Raw genomic sequence first — 20,099 nt, 5'->3', positions numbered from 1 at the left:
TTCAATGTGAGTTAAAAGGAATTAAATCATATTTAATGGGAGTAAGTGTTCTTTTTTTAAGGCTGCACCTAACAATTATTTTCATCCAACAGCCTAAAGATATATTTACTTTACAATAATATAAATTGGAGAATCTGGAACCAGACTTTTTTTTTTTTTCTTTTTTTTTTTTTAAATATCATTTTTGTTTAAAGATGCCCTCTAGACATTTTTTAAGACATATAAAATCCCTCTGCTTTCTATGTATTTACTACAAAAAAACTTCACTGAATAATCCAAAAAATATGAATTTTTATAGGTATTTAATTGTTGTTTGTGCACTGGAGGCTTCAAATTTTCACATCACATTTGTGCAAGTTGTGTATTGGCTCTCGACTTGCTGCACACTAGTTGTGATGTCACACAACATGAAGGTAAGTGGTTTAAACTCTGATGTTGAGCTCAGAGAAACTTTCAGCTGATGAATGTGACTTCAGCCCTCTAGTGTCAAAGTCTGCAAATACATCATCCTGCACAGTGAGCCTTAAACATCCAACTGAAGGAGCAAGAAGAAAAACACATTTTTGAGTGGAGTGGGACTTTAAATTTTGATTCAAAGGATGAATTATCGATAGAGTTGCAGATCATTGCAGCTCTAAAAAAAAAGTATTTTGATGTTTTGGAATTGAGTAACTTAAATGATTTAATGTGTGTGGTATCTTACATGATGCCTAAACAAACGAGAACTTGACATGATTGTCACTGTGATTCATGATCTTTCCTTTTATTATTAATAACAATACTTACGCATCATTAAACAAACAATAAAACAATAATAACACTGTAATCAGGACACAGCTGATTCATCTGTATCGCTGGGGAAGAGAGGTTGCTGGTTGGTCTGGGTTAGTAAAAAAACAAAACGTGGTGGTGGTGGAATGAGGGCTTTGTTTGAAATTAAGGAAATTTATGAGAACAGGTAAGAATAGGAGAAGAGAGGGTGGGAGGACATGTTTGTCTTGCTGTTGGCTCTGTGATGTGAGGTGGAGACAGGGAAGAACAGATGAGGACATGAAGAAAGGAGAGAGAGCTTCCCATACATTACAGATAAGGCACTTGACATACAAAAAAAACAACTTTAAAGCATAACAACAAAACTGCAACACTCATAATTTTATCAATTCATCAAAACACTGAACTGCTAAAAGCCTGATTTCAATATCTTTTACCTCCTTGGTACTAACATAAAATAACACACCTGTAAACCTGTTTCATACATAGAATCATACTGAAAATCATTCATCTAGATCAACACTTAAATTCTCACCCAGGTTAACAAACATAACCTGGCTACTAGGCAGTGGTCTGAACAAATGTGGTCCTCAATTCGCCTCAGTAAAAAACTTCTGCATTTCAACAGAGCAATCCACATTCGCAAGATATTTTTTTACCGCGCGTCATTGCTTTTGCAGTGGGTGGCATCATCAGCATGGTTCATGACTTAACTGGATGAAACTGCTTCAGCCAAACCAGAGAGAGAGAGAGAGAGAAAAAAAAAAACCTTCAGCTCTGTCAAGCTAGCAGGAAGCTGTGATTCTATTGCAGTGTTTGCATCAGCTGTATCTCCTGACTGCTCAGATTGTGGGACTGAGAACTGCATCCTCTGTGGCTCAGACAACTGTGGTGGAAGCAAGGATTGTACACAATCAGCTATGGTGGATTACATTTTTTAAGATGCTGTTATCCACAAAACTGAAACCAAATTTTCTGTGAAGCTCACAAGGCAGACGACTTTATAGACTGGAAAGCAACGGCAGGCACACGATCTCACTGCGTGTTATTACATTATATAAGAGACACTGTAGGTTTGTGCAAAGACATTGCGATAGCTGAACACTTATTGCATAGACAGAAAATTAGGGAAATAAATGCCCTATTGCGTGACTTTTATAAAACTCACCTTTACTCTCATTTGTTCTTTTAGTAGAAAACAAAAGTACAGTGGAATAAAGCGACACATAAGTAAAGCAGAAAGCTTTAAAATGGCTATTAGCTGGCTCTACTGGTGGTTTTCCATACACAGGTGCTGGCTTGGCTTGACTTGGTTTGACCTGGTGAGTCAGTCCAGCGCAGCAGGGATTTGCATCTCCATTACAATAGTGGGTCTATCTGCCGTCTTGCAGACCTACACGACACAGTCCCTGCCCCCTAACTCTAAACATCTCACTGCTTACTGCACTGAACTCAAAGATGGTCCATCTGGGTCTTGACTTAAATTGGCAAAGAAAATGCAAATCAAAGTGGCACGGTTTGACTCGGCAAGGCCAAAATTGCCAATGGAAAAAGGCTATAAGGCACACAGTTAGAACAAGGAAAGCTATAATAGAAGCAGCATCACTCCCCCTCTTCCGTGTCCTCCCCACACTTTCTGTTTTCATCCCTGTCTCTTTGAAATGTGGGGACACACTGACAATAATACATTTCTCTGATGACAAAGCGAAAAAGCCATGCCACTTAATGTAGTGTGTATATCATCTGCTGGATGTCTGTGCCCTCTAAAAATGAGTTGTGTGTGTGTAGGTGTGTGTGTGTGTGTGTGTGTGTGTGTGTGAGAGAGAGAGAGAAAGTGTTTTTCGAGCTGTGCAAAAGTAACTGTCAAATTTCCTTGGTTTTAAGGAATGACTCGCCCCATTCCTCACCCACGTCCCCTCTTCGCTCTCTCTCTTTATCCCTCCCTCCCACTCCCCAACTGAGGGATATGAGTCCTTCTCACATTCCTTCGTCCTGACACTTGTTTGCTTTCACTCTGTCTTGCTGTGGTTGTTGTTGTAGACTGTGTAACCATTCTGCACCGGTCCATTTTTCTTCATGTCCTTTTTAACCTGCTCTTCTACTTCCTCCTCTTCTGATACATCTGTCTCGTCTTTGTCACTTCTTTCATCATCCACTTTTTCCTGAAAAAAAAAAAAAAAAGACAGTGTAAGGAGGGATGGCCGTTTAGAGACACATCATAAATCAAGAAGACCTTCAGCTCAGAACTGCACTGGAGCTCTGGCCAACGTCAGGACAATCTCAAACTGTCCAGCTGCATGCACAAATATATACTGTGATGGAATATATTCTTATGCTAACTGTACCTGTATTTATGGTTATCTTATAGTTCTTATTATATTTAATCTTTGTAGGTATTTATACAGTTTTATAATCTGTGTTGAATGATTGATCCACCCACGACTGACTTGAAATCATCAAAGAAATCCAAGAGACAGAGTCTGACTGTAACACTAAGACTGAGAACTGTATATGCAGCAGCAACTAACAGTTATTATTGCTAATCATTAATTTGCAGAAAAAACATTTTCTCAATTGCTCAATTTATCTTTTTGTCTGTAAAACATCAGAAAAATACCTAATGTAATGTAATTTTATAATGTAATTTTATCCACCTAACAGCAGAGTTACTAACATACAGTCAAAAGTCTCTCTCTTGAACCTTGCATATAGATTTCTTCATGCTTGCTTACATTGTTTGTGAGGAAGCGGACTGCTATCCGTATGATGAGGACGGCCCAGAAGACATGTAGACATTGCAGCACCATCAAGAGGCCATTAAAGAAGTAATAGCCAAAGAAGGGTTCATAGAGTGTCACTGGGTATACCCACGTACAGTAAATAATCCTGTAGAGAGAGAGAGAGTCAGGAAATGGTAACTAAAAAGTTGTGAAAAGGCATAAAATACTTGCGTAATATATTGTCTCTCTCTGTGGTGATGGAACATGTACCGGAAGGGGAAGATGACAAGGCGGGTGATGATAAAGATTGCAGCAAATACAATAAAGATGTAGTTGCAGGCGTTTCGCCACCCAGCATAGTTGAACATCTTTGCAGACTGTCAGAGGGAGAGAGGAGAAAAATGAACTCAACAGGGAAGTTGCAGACAACATGTGCAGTTTAGATTCAGGTCTGATATATTTAACATATAACATATGAGACTTTGTCAGGGATAGAGCGATAAAGTGCTAGACTTGTTTCCACTTTCTTCTTACTTATTTCTTTGTCTCTGGTGTTTTCACAGACAATCAACCATTCAACAAGATGGAGCCAGAGTTCATTGCCTGACATGAAAAAATATCACAATACAAGCACCAAACAGACACTAATAAACAAGTAGCTGACAAAAAAACAACAACAAAGACTCACATGACATCATCTTAAGAGACAACCGTTTTTGTGATACTAGTTCAAAATATAGTCATAAAATAATAGGTTAGACCTGAAAAACATATCAAGATGTCATTATTCAATTCAGGAACTGCCTAGCGGATGCCATTTTGCCTTTGACTTAAAGCTAGAAGGATGTGACTCATCCTTTAACCCACAATAACTGATTTTTTGGCCACTTGGGGGCAGAAACAAGTTGTGAGCACAACATTGACAAATCATCACCGTTTAATATACGTTGAACTTCATTTGGAGTCGTGTTTCTGTTTCTGTCCACCTGATGAATCACTGGGAAGTCCAAGTCTACTCACTTCTAGCTCTAATTTTGATCTCTACCAACTCCTGAGAGGTATCCTGTCTCTTTCGATAATAAATGCTCCATCCAGGTAGTGTTGGTTTTTTAGTGAAAAAACAATATTATGACAGCGAAGCAAAACAGTAAAGTTGCAGCTGGACAGCTAAATAATGAGCTGAAACTCGCTATGAAGCTCCATAAAGCTGAGGGGATCTGCAGGGTCAGCATTTAAAACATTATTACTATAAAATATATTGATTATTGTCGCTTTAATTAAGATAGGCAACTCCAGCTCATGGTCCCAGAATACAGAAAAGAGAAGTTGTGTAGTTGAATGTGGTTTTCCCCACCAGGTGGCAGTGTATCACAAGTTTACTGCCACTGTCCCACTTTATTTAAGTTACAGTTTTATAGCATTCAGTGAATTATATGTAAAAACAGAACATTAAAGTCAGCAGGGTCAGTGGCCTTTTTCTTATTGGTAGAGATAAATGACATCAACATAAATTATGGTTTTGTGAATTTTTATAGTGGCCCCATTCATTTCTACTGTATTTGCATGATTCTGCATATAGTTCTTCACGTTACCATTAACAGCTGACTGGTCGTGAAGGTACATGGGTGATATGTCAGCTGATTGCAGTCACATGTTTGTTTGCCAAAATGGAAGTGAGGTTATCAAAATACTATGAATACAAAGTACTGAGCTGAGGCTCTGGAGAGATATTTACCTCAAGGAAGTAATCAGATGAGTCGTGCACCAGCATGATGAGAGTTCCAGCACGAATGTAGTTTACACACCAGGAGAAGCTGATAAGAAGGATGGTCGCTACATGGTGGATAATCTGCTCCTTGAAGTCCTAAAGAGGTGGCAGAGGGACAAATACTTTTCATGCATGTGAAATTAACATTTCGAGAGCATGTGTTTGTGTGTTGCATATTTTAAGTAGGTCTGAATGTGTTGCAGTAAATCCTTCTTAAGAGGCATCTAGGTTGAAATATTGTGTTGGAGCAGGAGCACGTTGTGACCCTTTGGCAAGATTTTGCCCCACTGTGTTCAGCTGACCCAAGCTGAGCAAAGTCCAAACACACACACACACATTTAGATACACGTGTAAAAACAGTCTAATGTCCACCCACAGTCCATGTCAAAGATAGTGAGAACAGGCTGCCTTGATCTTCATCTAATAACCACATAAAAGGGAAAAAAAACTGCTCTGTGCAACATTTTTACTTGTTTTCCATTTTCAGAAAATCTTGAGTATCTTTTCCTTCTGTTCCCATGAAATGTATTATTTTTCACTACTCACTTTGCGTTTGACATCAGAAGCCACACTGAAGAGCAGAGAACCATAGAAACCCAGCTCGATCATGTAGTACCAATACTGAGATGGCAGAAGAGTCTGCAGGAGAGGAAACAGATCTTTGACTTCACCATCCATACACCAATGTGCCAAAATCAATACTGCAAACACTGCTGCAAGTGATTCAGAAAGTCTTTCAGAGAGTAGTGAATAAATGTCCGTCACAAGTTGACACATTTTAATAACTTTCTTTGTTTGATGAAGAACCTTAATGATTTGCAGTTGTTTATCATCAAGGACTAAACTTGTTCTTATTGTCAGCAAATCTTATACAGAGCCAAACCAACAATGAACTCTGTTGTTGAACTCTATTAAAACACATCAGTGAGCCACACCACTGCACTGAGAGACATGTTCCTTCCATTACGGTAGTTTGTTTAGAAACGGCTCAAAAGACTAATAGAAACGATGGCGTTTTCAGTCTCTGGACAGTAGTTCTGTATAAGGCAGATCCAACTGAGCATGTACAGGAATACTGTTCTGTTTACAGAGCTTTGATAGCTTGTTGTGCTACAGATCACAACCTCTTGACTTTATACTGAAGTTATTTACAATGTGCAGTGTAGCATAAAGTCAACAGGTTGTGATCTTTTCTGCACATGCTCAGTGTCGTCTGCTTTACAAGGAACTGCTCTCCTTAGTCTCAAACATGATCACTGTTTTTATTCTTTGGAGCCGTTTCCAAACTAACTAACAAGCCCAAACTCTTCAGGATAAAGGAACCTTTTACTTAGTGCAGTGGTGTGACTCATTGTAGTGTTTTTAATTTAAATTTAATTGTGGGAATAATTAATTTAAAGTTTTTGGACAACAATAGAAGTCGACAGCACAGATGAAAAAGATATATCAGACTTTGGATAAACACACAATACTTGTAAGTAGGATGAATTTATTGTTGGTTCTGCATGTGAGATTTGTTGACAATGAGAAAATACAGAAAACTGTCAGTCTTAACCTTTAAATAATGAGCTGATTGTCTAACTTTGTCGACCGATTAATTGATTCTCTCTTTTTTTCAGCTTTGTATCGGCAGTGTGCCTTGTGTTTTGTGCATTCAGTGTACTCAGCCATCCCAGAGACGTACCAGTATAGGAAAGCCTAGCCACATCTCCTGCAGGTCATACAGCCAAGGTTTCTGGAAGGGGAGATGTGATGTGAATGAGACAGCAGAGCTCGACAGGTGTATTTATATCAACTGACTCAGCAAGGCAATGAGTCAACGCTGCCCTTCTGACAACGGGAGAGGTGATTTTCTCACAGCTAAAAAAGACAATCTACCATGGAAACCATCAAGTTACGATGACAGGGCAGGTGACGAATGAGGATGTAAAGAGACGAGAGAAGGGGGTTGAGGTTAACATGGCGGTACTCACATCGATGAGGGCGGCCAGGCCAGCAATGAAAGCAAGAAGGTAAAAGGTAAATCTCCAACTGCAAGAGAACACACACACACACATACAAACACACTCTCTACTCAGTCAATGGGGTAAAAGACAATAGACACATTTTCTACTAGCAAGCAGATGCAAAAACACATCACACACACAAAAAAGAATTCTTGACCACAGTCACAAACACATAAGATGGAAAGAAATGCAAGGCTGAATGAACAGCCTGGAAAAATCTGATGAACTGCGCCGAGAATGTCAGATCAGGACACAGCCAGACACACTCTGACAGACAATGAAAGCTGTCAGATTGTATCCTCGCTGTTATAATATCCTGTAACAGAGACAGCGAGGGTTCATCCTCGCTGCAGCCTCTCATACAGGTGGTGAGAAAAAGGGGATCTCACTCAGCAGCAGACCCAGAGCACAGAAAAACAAAAAGCTGAATGTAGTGAAAATAGGAGACAGTGAGTGTGTGAAAGATATGCTAGTGAAGGAAATAAGAGAGAGGAACAGAAAGCCTGTTGTGTGCACACACACAATAGATTGATTCAGAGGAAAAATGTCGCAACAAGCAAGTGAAACACACACCATAAGCAGCGAGTGACAAACAAGAAGTCACATGCACATCTGCACACACACGCATCATCCTGTATGCTGAACATCAATCCACTACAAAGCTTTACTTACACACACACACACACACACACACACACACACACACACACACACACACACACACACACACACACACACACACACACACACACAGATCAGACACACAAACACACACCCATTTCTGGTTCATTCTTACAGATTAAAGGGCCAGTTCACCTCATTACAAAAAAACAAAACAAACCCACATCTTGCCATACAGATAGTTTTGTTTTCATTTGCCTAAATTTGTTTTCAATTTCAGATTAATCACTGTTTTGTCCGACTAATACTCCAAAACTGAAAGATATTCACTTTATTATTGTGTAAGATGAAGAAAAGGCACTGTAATCAGGTATTGTTTTGTATTTTGTCTTGACCTAAGTGATCGATTATAAAAATACCTGATTAACATTAACAAGGAGACATATCATGCACATGTCCAGGTTTAATATTTACGTATATTCTCGGGCTCTAGTGGAATATCTTTGTATGATTTACAGTTCAAGCAACCCATGATTGACGAGGACATTTTAGCTCCTGTCTCTTTAAGAAATCCCTCCGAATGAGCCCACTTTGTCCTGATTGGTTAGCTTCTGGATGCTGCACCCCACTTGTAGTGACTCTGGAGGCAACATAAGCAAACAGTAGTAGGATTTCACCAATGTGTGAAATACCATGTGACATTCAGGGGGTCCTGGAACCTGCAAAATTGGCATAGATCAGCCACTAGATCCTACTAGCTATACAAGGACAAGCGTGGCTGTGTTTAAATGTTTTTTTTAAAAATTGGTCTATGTGTGTTTGTTCTTTGATATGAAGACTGTTTAAGCACTTTTTCTTTGAGATAAATAAATTACTTGTAATTTGCATACAGTATGAATTAGTTCATGTTCACATATCACATTTTTATTGGATGTTTTAAATATGTAGATGCAGCCATTTCAGACATTCAGGAAGCATCTGATGTCATCCTGAGGATGAAGTAACTATGCAAATAGCACTTTCATAACAGGGTGAAGCCTCGGTCGCTGACTTGCAGGGAGTATTTTTATATACGTTCACCTCATGTTTTGGAACTTTGACCATGTTTAACATACACTTCTGAAAGTGTAGCAGTATAAAAAAACAGAAAATCACAAAAAGAAGAAAAGATATGTCCCCTCTTATATCGACGTAATTTCTGTTGAACAACAAATCGTTTCGAGTCTACTCACAGCACTGAAGAATTACACTGACAAAACTTCCCAAAAACAGTGTCCCTATTACTGTGGATAATCCACTTAACATGCTCCAAGTTATATTTATAGGGACTATTTCCCTAAGTCGAGTGTAGTTCCAATGACAAATGTTTATAGTGAAGTCTGTGTCTGTTTGTAATTTGGGTGAAATGACCCTTTATATTGCCTTAAAAGATCTTCTAGATCTGTTGTTAAACCCAACTAAAAAGCATGACAATGAAGCTAATGATAATGAGAATCACCACACAGGAGTTACACACTGAACACAATATATGGGATGAAATTATGCTTGAACAGATCATCATGTTTATTTGTACATGCATATCAAAGCATATTTGCAATAATGTTAATAGCATCATGTTATCTGCTTTTGTTTACGCCACACTTATAGATTTTTCAGCGTCATCTGTTGCCACACTGTGAATCCTACCAGCTGAGACTCACTAACTTCCGTGGCCTTGTATTATCAGCGGATCACAATGTTGGTTTAGCTCTGCGTCTGTTACGGCAAATGCTAACATGCAAAAACAACTGACAGCGGTGACAGAGCCCCTGTTGCAGAGGCCCTGCGCTAATGAGTATGATGTGTGGATGGTTGGATTTGGATGTGTGTGTGTGTGTGAGAAGAGTAGGGGCAACAGGCACGGTAGCAGCATTGTAATGAGTGCATGTTAAAAATAGAGGGCTACTTTTGCCCTCAGAAATGTGCTCATATAGCCAGAGGAACGCGAGGGTGGCAGCTGCTATAACCTGCTCTATACAGCAGCTCTATAGCAGTGTGTGCATGTGTGTTTAAAAGTGTGTCTGCGTATATGTGCATGTGTGTTTACCTGGCCTCTCGAAACTTTTTGAGCAAACTCGGTCTGTCCTGGTTCCTCCGTCTCCTGAACCATCGCTGCACTTGTCTTTCTGAACAGCCGGTCTGCTTGCAAAGACTCACTATTGATGTCTGAAAACAACACAAAGACGATTAATTTCTTGTGCACACACAGCACAGTTGTCTTTTGAGTGTGTATGTTTGTGAACATCTACCTGTGTGGGGTTTTTGGTAATGTTACAGTAGTAGGACTCCAGTGTGGGGTTGTGAGGGGCTTTGAGTCGTACTGTCTCTTTCACCCCAAGGAGAGAGGCCAGAGGTGTAGCCACCTTCCTGCAATTAGAAACAAATGGTTGTTCAGATGAAATATGAGTTGAAAAATACATGAAACAAAGATAAATCAGGAACTGCAGGAAACTGAAAAAGCACGGGATAAATCAGATGGTGCAGCCAGGGAAACTCTTTAAGTCATGTGTGAAAAAAAAGAGGCAAAAAACGATTAATAGCATTATACAAGTTGTAATTTACACTGATGATAGGATGATGCAAGTCACAAGACAGCATGCACTTTTATACATGTAAATAGATTTATGTTGTTTATCGATGTTTGTTTGTCTCTATAATAAGATGGGTGTATGAATAAAAATGCAATCATGACATTGGCATTAGCAATAATCACTTGAAAGAATGGACTTGTATGAAGTAGGAGAGAGGGTAAGGAACATTAAATAATAAACAGATAAAAACTGCATTTTGAAGTAAAATAATCCAATTAGAAGTCAGAAGAGATGACAAATGGCCAGATAAAAAGAGGACAAGAGGATTGAGGGGAATTTGGAAATAAATAGAAAGCAAAATGTTAATATATAAAGACAGTGAGATGGAGAGAAAAATGGACTGACCTTTCAAAGATCTGACGGATAATGAGGAATACAAGGGCGATGGGCAGGGCCACCCACAGGTCGCTGGCTTTAGCGTACACTCTTCCATCCCTATCCTCCAGGTCAGCCCAGCCCAGGCCCTTTGGAAACCAACGCCGCTCCTGCCAGAACCACTCGTTCAGTTGCGACAGCATCCTGCAACAAAGGAAACACAAGGGGTTTATTAGGCTAAAAAACTTAAGTCATGCATGTTCTACAGACTTCACACCCACATAAATGGTTACACAGCTCCACCTAAAAGCCTTTAAATCAGGCCCCACCTACAGAGGCTTGATTTAAAGACATGTGCTATAAAGGCCTGGCTTCATGGTTAAGCATCTGTGATTAGGACTGTCTGGAAGCGTGTAATTAAGAGAATTAGACGATGGTGCCCATGTTTCCCTCTCATTGGAAGTCTTGCTGTAGGTTTTTCCTAATGCATATACCAGAGCACATGCAGCATACGAGGAAGTGTGGAGGCCCCCGAGAGGGAGCAGAAATCAGACCAACAACTGAGCAAATCTTTTCCTTCATGCTTTCAACAGCAATGCTTCCCTCAACCGTCGACAGCAGCTGCGAGAGTTAGTCAGACAGCACAGACATGAATATTTCTGCCGCTGAGCTCAGGGAGTGGCATAAAAAGAGAGTAAGAGGTTTGGCGGAGAGGGAGAAGTAGCATCTGAGTGATGTGAATCATGATTCATCCATATGTGCGGAGAAGCGGGGGCGTCCCCCCACCTTGCCCCCTCACTCCACACCCACTACCAGAACTCTGTCTCTGGAGTCCCCTTGCAGCTATACATATACACACACCCCCCCAACCCCCCCCCCCCCCCACCCGCTGCAGCTGTAATGCCAAAGACCTTTAACCGCTTCACTCCCACTCCCATCCCCGCCCTTCTGCTCCCCACTAGTAATCAAGGATTCCCTCTTTGACTCAGAGAGCCAAAACCATGCGTAATGCTCTGACTCCCTTGACAACCTCCAAAATATGCAGCTGAAATTACTTATAGACGAGACTACTGAAAAACAAGCAAAAAGAGAAGCCTTTTAAGACCTTTTAACTGTGTGCTTCATGAATATGATTCACAAAACTAATAAATAATCTTCTGATTTCATTCATGTCTGGGGCTGGGCATCATTTAAATGTTTTTAAAACAGTGCCGAAAGAAAACATGTTACTGGTTCAACACCTTTCTTTAACAAATATGAACATAAGACACACAATGTCTCCTACTTCACTGTAGGAGACATTGTAGCAAGTTAATTATCCAGTGTTTCTGCACTGCAGGGTTCAAGTTTCTACATTACACTAGTGTAAGTTGAATACTGGACCAGGATTGACTTCCAAACTAATTGTGATGTCACAAATCCTGTTCATAGGGCCGTGTTCACATCAGATTTTCAATGAACTCTCCACTTTCAGCAGATAAAAAACAGTGTCCTCATGTCAAACTCTGCACATACATCATTCTGAACAGTGAGGCTTGAAAATTAATCTGTAGGAACAAGAAGATTTTTTTTTAAAATAGATATTGAGGGCACTTTAATTTAAGATTTTAAATGTCTAAACACAAGAAGATGTGTAAGAACTATTAAGATTTTGTATGTGGCTGCTTGGTACTAATATTGTTGGTTTCATTGCTCTGTAAACACATTTGGCCGGCACCACAAAAGTATTGGTGCTCAATATCCGGTCCTACATGTAAATATCCTTATCAAGTGTACCTAGTGCCCTTATCTGGCTTAATATCCATCTGTTCTAATACAGATAAGAACTTGATGCATAAACTAACATGTGATAGGCACCCATGCTGCTGGTTGAAGCCTCTGACACTCTCCATGAGACGATGTCATGGTTGAGACTGTTGGTTATTTTCCACATCATGTCACGTTAGTCACGGCCCCGTTTCCTGTTGCAACAGCACGGCTGGATGAACACTGGGCTTTTCCTTCTCTCTCTCTCTCTCTCTCTCTCTCGCTCTCTCACTCTCTCTCTCTCCCCCCTCTCAACACAGGTGGGGAATGGGAAAGGTGACATATTTTTCCCAGTCGTTTTGTAAACTCTTCCACTTCGGTAGCGCTACGGCTCACTTGGCTGCCAGGTTTGTGAGCACTGCTGAACAGCATGTTTGTGTTCTTGTCTCTGGCTCCATAAAAAGTGTAATCTAATAACTTAATTAGCTTTTGAGCACAAACAGGAGTGGTTCAAAGGGCAGAAGTGCTGAGGAACGCAGACAAGCAGACTGTGCCCTGTGTAACACATGATTTCACATAATAACAACTGACTATAAACTGTAAATAAGTGTATCAGCTGTAATCAGGCTCAACATACTCTTTTACACAATTTGCACAGACACCCTAAAAACAAACACTTGCAATTAACCAATGACACATTCTTTATATTTTTTTACATTGCACTCGTGGGCTGTGTTGAAGCAATTCAGGATTCAGGATATTTTTAGGATTACGTGTTGAGATCATCCAGTGAATTCAGCATGTTAAAGCACTTTTCCCCCGCACAGCTTTCCTAACAGCACATTCCATTGGCCCACCGGATCATATGACCAGACTCTGACCATTTCAAAGGTCCAATAAAAATAAAGGATGCCTCTGGCAGGGGAGGGAGAAAGGAAGTTCTCTCTGACTCTCTCTCTCTCTCTCCCTCACTATGAATATACACTAGGATGTGATGATTGTAAACAGAGCTCCAGCTGTTACTGATATGTTTTATTTAAACTCAACCTGAATCCTCAGTTTAAAAACCTGTGATGCATTTTCTCAAAATAAAGAGAACAAGCCTCTCAGTTTTTGGCGTAACAGCAGAGGAATACCTAAACAGACCAGGCAGCGACCTGGTACAGAGTCTAGAAATATTTAGAGAATGTAAACATGCTGCCATCATATAGAGGGAGTACTCCTGCCCTCCCATTCACTCCTCATGGATGAATGCAATCTTAGAGTTTTAAAGTCACCTAATACTTTGTTTATCAGATTGATGAGAGTTGACTAAAGGAACATATGTCACAAGACAATGGTCTGTCAGTGAATCACTCTGTGTGTGTGTAAAACTGCCCATTTACTCATATCCATCCATATTTAAGTTGCTCACTAACATCTGAGTCATTCAAACCCCAGCCTTTAAAAAAAAATCACTGTGAGACTGAGACAGACATGGACATATTATATGTAGACGTCCCCTTATGAGAGGTCAAAGCTGAGTTTTCAGAACATCAGCTTTGAAGGTTTGATAAGTCAGAGACAGAATTGCACGTTGACTAGACACTGATATCACAAGAGGTCACACAACTGGGGCAGAGTCATTCAGATAAGTCAGCAGCCCTGCATTAAATCTTAGCCTTGAATATCGCATGGACTAAATTTTACTTCAGTGCCATAAACAAATGAAATATGCCTGTAGTTCCTTTCAGTCTGCATCCAACGCTTGACCAGATTCATGTTTCCTTTTTCTTTGATCAGATATTTCCTGTACAGATGCTTTGAATAAAGAGTAAACACTGGTACATTAAATACTTAATTAAACATAGTTTCTAGTATAGCTTATAGTAAATATTTTAAATAGAGTAATTGACAGCACTAGTAAACTAAGAATTTCATTGTATTGATTACTTGATTATTTCTGAATATGACAAAACCTTTGAATCCTCTGAATTTATATTACTCATTGTGAGGATATTTGTACCCAAACTTTCGAGGGATTTCAAATTATACTTAATCCATTCTTAAATCTGGCATATTTGTCTCCTGCATACTGGGTGAATGGTGGCCCATTAGCAATTGTCTCTCAGTCATGCTATCCACATTCTTCCTGAAAACAGCAACAATAAAACAGGGTATAAACTTAAAATTACTTTTTTTGTGCACATTTCGCTTATAGGTTAATTCCTTTATTGTGAGAGTCTTTCTCTGCCATTCAAATGATGCACGTTTCCTCACATAGCTGATAACCTTTAAAACCTTTTATTACATTATGATTTTAGTGTACCATGAAGGTAAAGTATGGATTAGAGGTAAAATGATGATTAACAATAACAATAATGCCAATCACTCATTGTCTCCAGCTTCTAAAATGTGAGGAGTATTATATATGACAGTAACTAAATATATTGGGATATTGGACTGTCAGTATGATAAAACAACCGATCTGAATATACTTAGTTACGTAGTTATAAGGTGTCTTGCTCACTATCTTCTGACAATATATCGACCAAAGCGATTAACAGAGAGAGAAAATACAGATTAATGGACAATGACAACAATTGCAGCACATTAAATGCTGTTTTACTATAATTTTAACATTGACAACAGTATGAGGGAAACACTGTCTACATGTAATAAACTGGTGCTCATTACTAAACTTATTGATCTCCCCAAAACTAATATCAGCCTTTTGTATCAGGTAGTCGTCGTCAAGTAGATCAGCCTTTTATTCTACAATTCTTCTTTCTTTATGATCCAACATGCAAACACAGTTTTCAGATAAGAGTAAGAGAAACTATGAAATCCTGAATGCCCATATTGTGGGATGAAGTGGCAGTTCAGGAGGCTGGCATGCTTTATGCGCATGGTTCATTAGCTGTAACTCAGGTCATTTTGAGCCTGAAGGTTTTGAGGCTGAGTCATACACATCTTTCACATTTTAGACATCCCCTAGTAGCATAGTTGATAGAACACAGTGTCGTTTTTTTTTATCAAGGTACATAATTAAGTTGTCAGTAAAAATCATCATCACTGTTATCCAGTCTTTTGAGTTTTAGATAGAGATCACAAGAAAGTCAACTTCAATACCTTTGACACTGATTCATGACCCTGATGAATTATTGATGAGGAGATTCAATCAGTCAGCTGAAGTGAATAGGCTCCTTCAGGAGGTGTGAGGATAATATTGTCATGCTGATTCTCATCTCCTGACTGAATGCTGACCAATTCATGCCTTTTGAGTAAGTACAGTTACCTTGCTCAGGGCAATCAGTTTAGCCCCCGGGGTATATGTGAGGCTTTTCTTTTCTGTTGAGTAGAAGCTGTGCAGGCAGGATAATGATCATCAAGCACGGGAAACACTGAAGTACTTCTGTACTGAGACAGTCAAGGCAACATTCCTGTCTTCATCAGTATTACTGATTACTGAATGGACAGAGCTGAAGAAGTAGAAGATGTAATCATTGATAGATGATAGCTGGAGTTATTTTAAGTCCAGGTTAAAGAAGAAAAGGTTTTTCTTGAGACTGCGACATAGGGCTGCAAATAACGGTCAACTTCATTTCTCATTAATTTAGCAATTTAAATCAAATATTTTAGTCTATGAAATGTCAGAAAACTGATAACCAAGGCCTATTTAGGAAGCTGGAACAAATGAATGATTGATATTTTTGCTTGATAACTGACTTAAAGAAGAATCTGTTATAAAAATTGTTAATTAATATTATGTCAGCATACTAACCGATCAATCTACAACTACTGTCAGGCTTTCATCAAACTTCACCCAATGATTAACATGATGTTTTACTTGGATTCAAAGCTTTTGTCAACATATATTTAGAGCCTAGTATCTTGACATTATTGTATGATTTTTTTGGTAGTAAGTATGAATGAGTGGTTGTGGTGGGGTAAAAAAACCTCTGTGACACGTCATAGTGAAGATACACAAGTAACACTTACTTAATTCCTGACTCATATAGATTTAATGCATACTGACTGAATAATGGAGTCATGTTGCTCACCATTAGCAAAGCATCAAGTCACTATAACTTTGTGTATACATTCTTACATGACTTCATACATTAATTTATATATGACTTTATGCGAGAGAATGTAACAGTTAGTTACTGTCAGTATAAAACAAAAGCATTACACAGCCTGATCATGTAAAACACTATAATTATTATTTGTACACTGCATATAGATTTGTACATGCCCTCATTATTTTGCACATTTCATTCTCTTCCATTTATAGTTTAAACCTGTAGCAGCTCTTCTCACTTAGAATCTGTTTAACATTATTATTATTTATTTCTCTTTTTATATTACTCAAGATGAGTTAATTATATGTACATTACGTGGTTATGAACCAAAACACCAAGGCAAATTCCTTCTTTATGCAAACCTATTTGGCAATAAACTTGTTTTTAATTATCTCCTGTTGTTAATGTGTCATACAGACCAATAATTAGGTATTGCAACAACATGTAGATGTTTGCACATGTCTACCAGTTGGTTTTAAACACATAACCTTCTGTTTAACTTGTATATTTTGTTTGAAGAAGTATTCTTCTGCTACAATGAGGTTGCATGAGTCTGAACTTCCTCTCACTGTGTAACAGGATTCCAGCTAATTTGGTGGTGAGTTCATCCTACGGGCTGTAATGTACTCCAGGGGGAAGTGGTGCCAGGAGGGGGTCCCAAACTGAAACACATCACTGTAATTAAGAAATAGATGTATAATTTATAATGGTTTACACGTGTGTGGTTAGCAGTGTGGGGGAGTAAGTATTTACATGTAATGGCATTACGCAATTTAATTACAAAATAAATGCAACTATAATCCGTTGCTGTTACTGAGAAAAATGTGTAATAAAATTACAGTTAGTGATGAAAATGTCACACCTTTAAGATTTTGCTCAGGAGGAGGGGTTTTACCTCATTTAACATGTTACTGAATACATATATTGTTGATTTTATATATTTTATGTTTTGTAAATAAATCATGAAGTGGACTTAAATGGTGTCACAGTACCAATTAATCCCATGCCAGACTTTTGACTTTTTTCATAAAATATTTTTCTTTTATATTCCAAAATCTACATGAACTAATGAATGTATTTTCAAATGAAAGATAAATCTTGCTTTATATGAAATGATCTCCCTTATACATCATGCCAGTATCCATGAAAAACACCTGAACTTAGTTTCTACTGGGGTTAATGGGTACACTCACCCTAACAGTTGAAACTAATCAAAAACTAATCAGATGCAATAAGTTACATTACTTTGATTATGTACTTGAAATAATTACATTACTTATTACATTTTAAATAGGGTAACTAGTAATCTGTAACCTATTACATTTCCAAAATAACCTTCCCAACCCTGGTGGTGAGTGATAATGTAGTCAAATCTGCCGCTAGTTAGTTAGTAAACTTTAAGTATGACACCCATAATGAGCCACGCGTCTGGCCACGCATCAAACAACAAGGAACATTGAATGTGTTAGTTATGGATAACTTCCTGACACATTATCACAGCTCTACACCGACATTAATACGTTCTTTGCCGTTAAACCTGAGAGTGCTGCTTTTATACGAGTGCGTGATGACGTCGCAAATGATGAGCCGCAGAAACACACGCACATTAACTAATAACGTCTAACTGGAGACATGAAAGTGAAACGGTTACTGTTACTTACTTTATTTTCCCCTCGGTGGTGAAGAGTGAAATGAGGCTAGCTCTGAGAAAAAAAGTGTGGTTTTTTGTTGTCTTTTTTTTCCCACCACAAAGTCCTGTGGTGCTCCCGCTGGTAAAAAAAAACCCACTAACGGTCCTGCTAACGGTCCAGCCCGCTGCTTGTGTCCAAGTTAAGTCTACGGACTGATTTTTACATCTTTCCGTGGAGCTCAAAGTTAGTTTTTGTAGGTGTTGATGGGAGGAGAGGGGTTACAGAGCAAAAGTAGCCGTATCTGGAGGTAGGAGAACCAGTGAGATGCTGCAATGCGACCCGGCAATTTTAAAGCTAACTCTTGGGGTCCCTTCCTCTCGTCGTGTCCAGGCTTTTTCTTGCTACCCAGTGTGTGTCCCGGGAGTCGGCGGAGTCTGTCCGGGTGTCTGGCCGGGCCGAGGCGGAGGTTTGGCCGGCAGGAGAGCGAAGTGAGAGGAGCAGCAGACAAGAGGGAGGAGTGAGGGGGTGGGGGGTAACGGAGAGGGGAGGGACGCAGATGACGTTCAAGCACATGAGAGAGCATTCTGACGCGCACGCACACACACACACACACACACACACACACAAACACACACATCCGCGCCTCGTTTCCGTTCAGAGAGAAGTTTTACTAGGCCCTCGCCCCCCCCACCAACACACACACTGTGTCCTGGTGACTCCTGTAAATTGATTAAACTCTCCACAGCCATTCATTTCATCCAGTCATTTTTCGTGGGTAATATGACTAATTTCCTTCTTGGCTGTTTACAGACCCCCGGTTAATTTTGGCACCAGTTTTGCAGTGCTTGACCTTTGACATCCTTGCTATTTGTACTGTTAATTTAAATTTGGATGTAAAATTAACTTTATTTGTTAGGCAACTTCAACTTGTTCTGTTTTCTTAAGATAATTAAACCGTCCTCCAAAACCAAAGACCAACAACCTAATGTGTGATAAAACTAAGATGACATTATCTTAGTGTGCATTATCTCCTGTGCTGAGTACAACAGTTTTGCAGGTGCGTAATTATCATTCAGTGTCATGTATGTATACCTGTTGATTTGACACCTTTATACATGCAAAGAGCGGACCTAAATATTTGCCTTTGTGGGTTTTCTCCCTTTGATATCCATATTGCAGCTGTTCCTTTTTTTCTTCTTTTTTTGGTCAAAGGAAACAATAGAAATAGGAAAGTTGTCTTCCTATCCCTGTGAGCTATAAAACAAGCACATGAAGGGTTACAAACTGACAAACATTACAGCACTTCTGACTGACCTCTGGCCTGTAAAAGCCCTGACCCAGATACAGTTTGCACATGTGAGGCGGGTTCAGATGGACAAGGTCAGTAACGCTGTGTGTTCTTGTGTGCCTGTTCTACATGAAGAACCCACCCAGGTCATGAAAGATTATGAATGAGTTACCAAAGGGTTCTGCAATATTAAGAAATATCAACTGATGTCAACTGTGAACTATTGGACATTAAAATAGCTTCCAGCTGCCCTCAGATTCAGTTACATTTAGAGAGGGATTACTATTAATCTAAATCTAATCTTATCTTGACACTATCATAAACAATAGAATAAATTAAGTTGTCACGGCATGTAGAAAAGTTTCTTATCCTGCAACACAGTAGTTCACATTAACCATAATCAAAGTTATGAAAACTTTTGTTATTAAGGAGAGCTGCAACGATCAGTCGATTAATCAATTAGTTGCCAACTATTAAATTAATCACTAACTATTATGAGTGATTCTTGAAATTAATTTCTTTAAATGTGTAAGTTCTCT

At 39.1% G+C, this 20,099-nt stretch overlaps 1 protein-coding gene across 1 annotated transcript; it reads right to left on the bottom strand.

Moving 5' to 3' along the window:
• Positions 1-735: 735 nt before the first annotated feature.
• cers2b (ceramide synthase 2b) lies at positions 736-18,774 on the bottom strand. Its single transcript, XM_062423006.1, has 11 exons — positions 18,303-18,774; positions 10,862-11,035; positions 10,175-10,292; positions 9,973-10,091; positions 7,233-7,290; positions 6,944-6,994; positions 5,806-5,898; positions 5,227-5,355; positions 3,762-3,868; positions 3,504-3,657; positions 736-2,933 (listed from the first exon to the last, which is right to left on the bottom strand). The coding sequence occupies exons 2-11, from the start codon at positions 11,032-11,034 to the stop codon at positions 2,781-2,783; spliced, it is 1,155 nt and encodes a 384-aa protein (XP_062278990.1). The 5' UTR covers position 11,035; positions 18,303-18,774; the 3' UTR covers positions 736-2,780.
• Positions 18,775-20,099: the final 1,325 nt, after the last annotated feature.

This window comes from Scomber scombrus, chromosome 7 (assembly GCF_963691925.1).
Source record: "Scomber scombrus chromosome 7, fScoSco1.1, whole genome shotgun sequence".
NCBI classification, from domain to species: Eukaryota; Metazoa; Chordata; class Actinopteri; order Scombriformes; family Scombridae; genus Scomber; species Scomber scombrus.
This window is presented reverse-complemented; position numbering and strand designations above follow the sequence as displayed.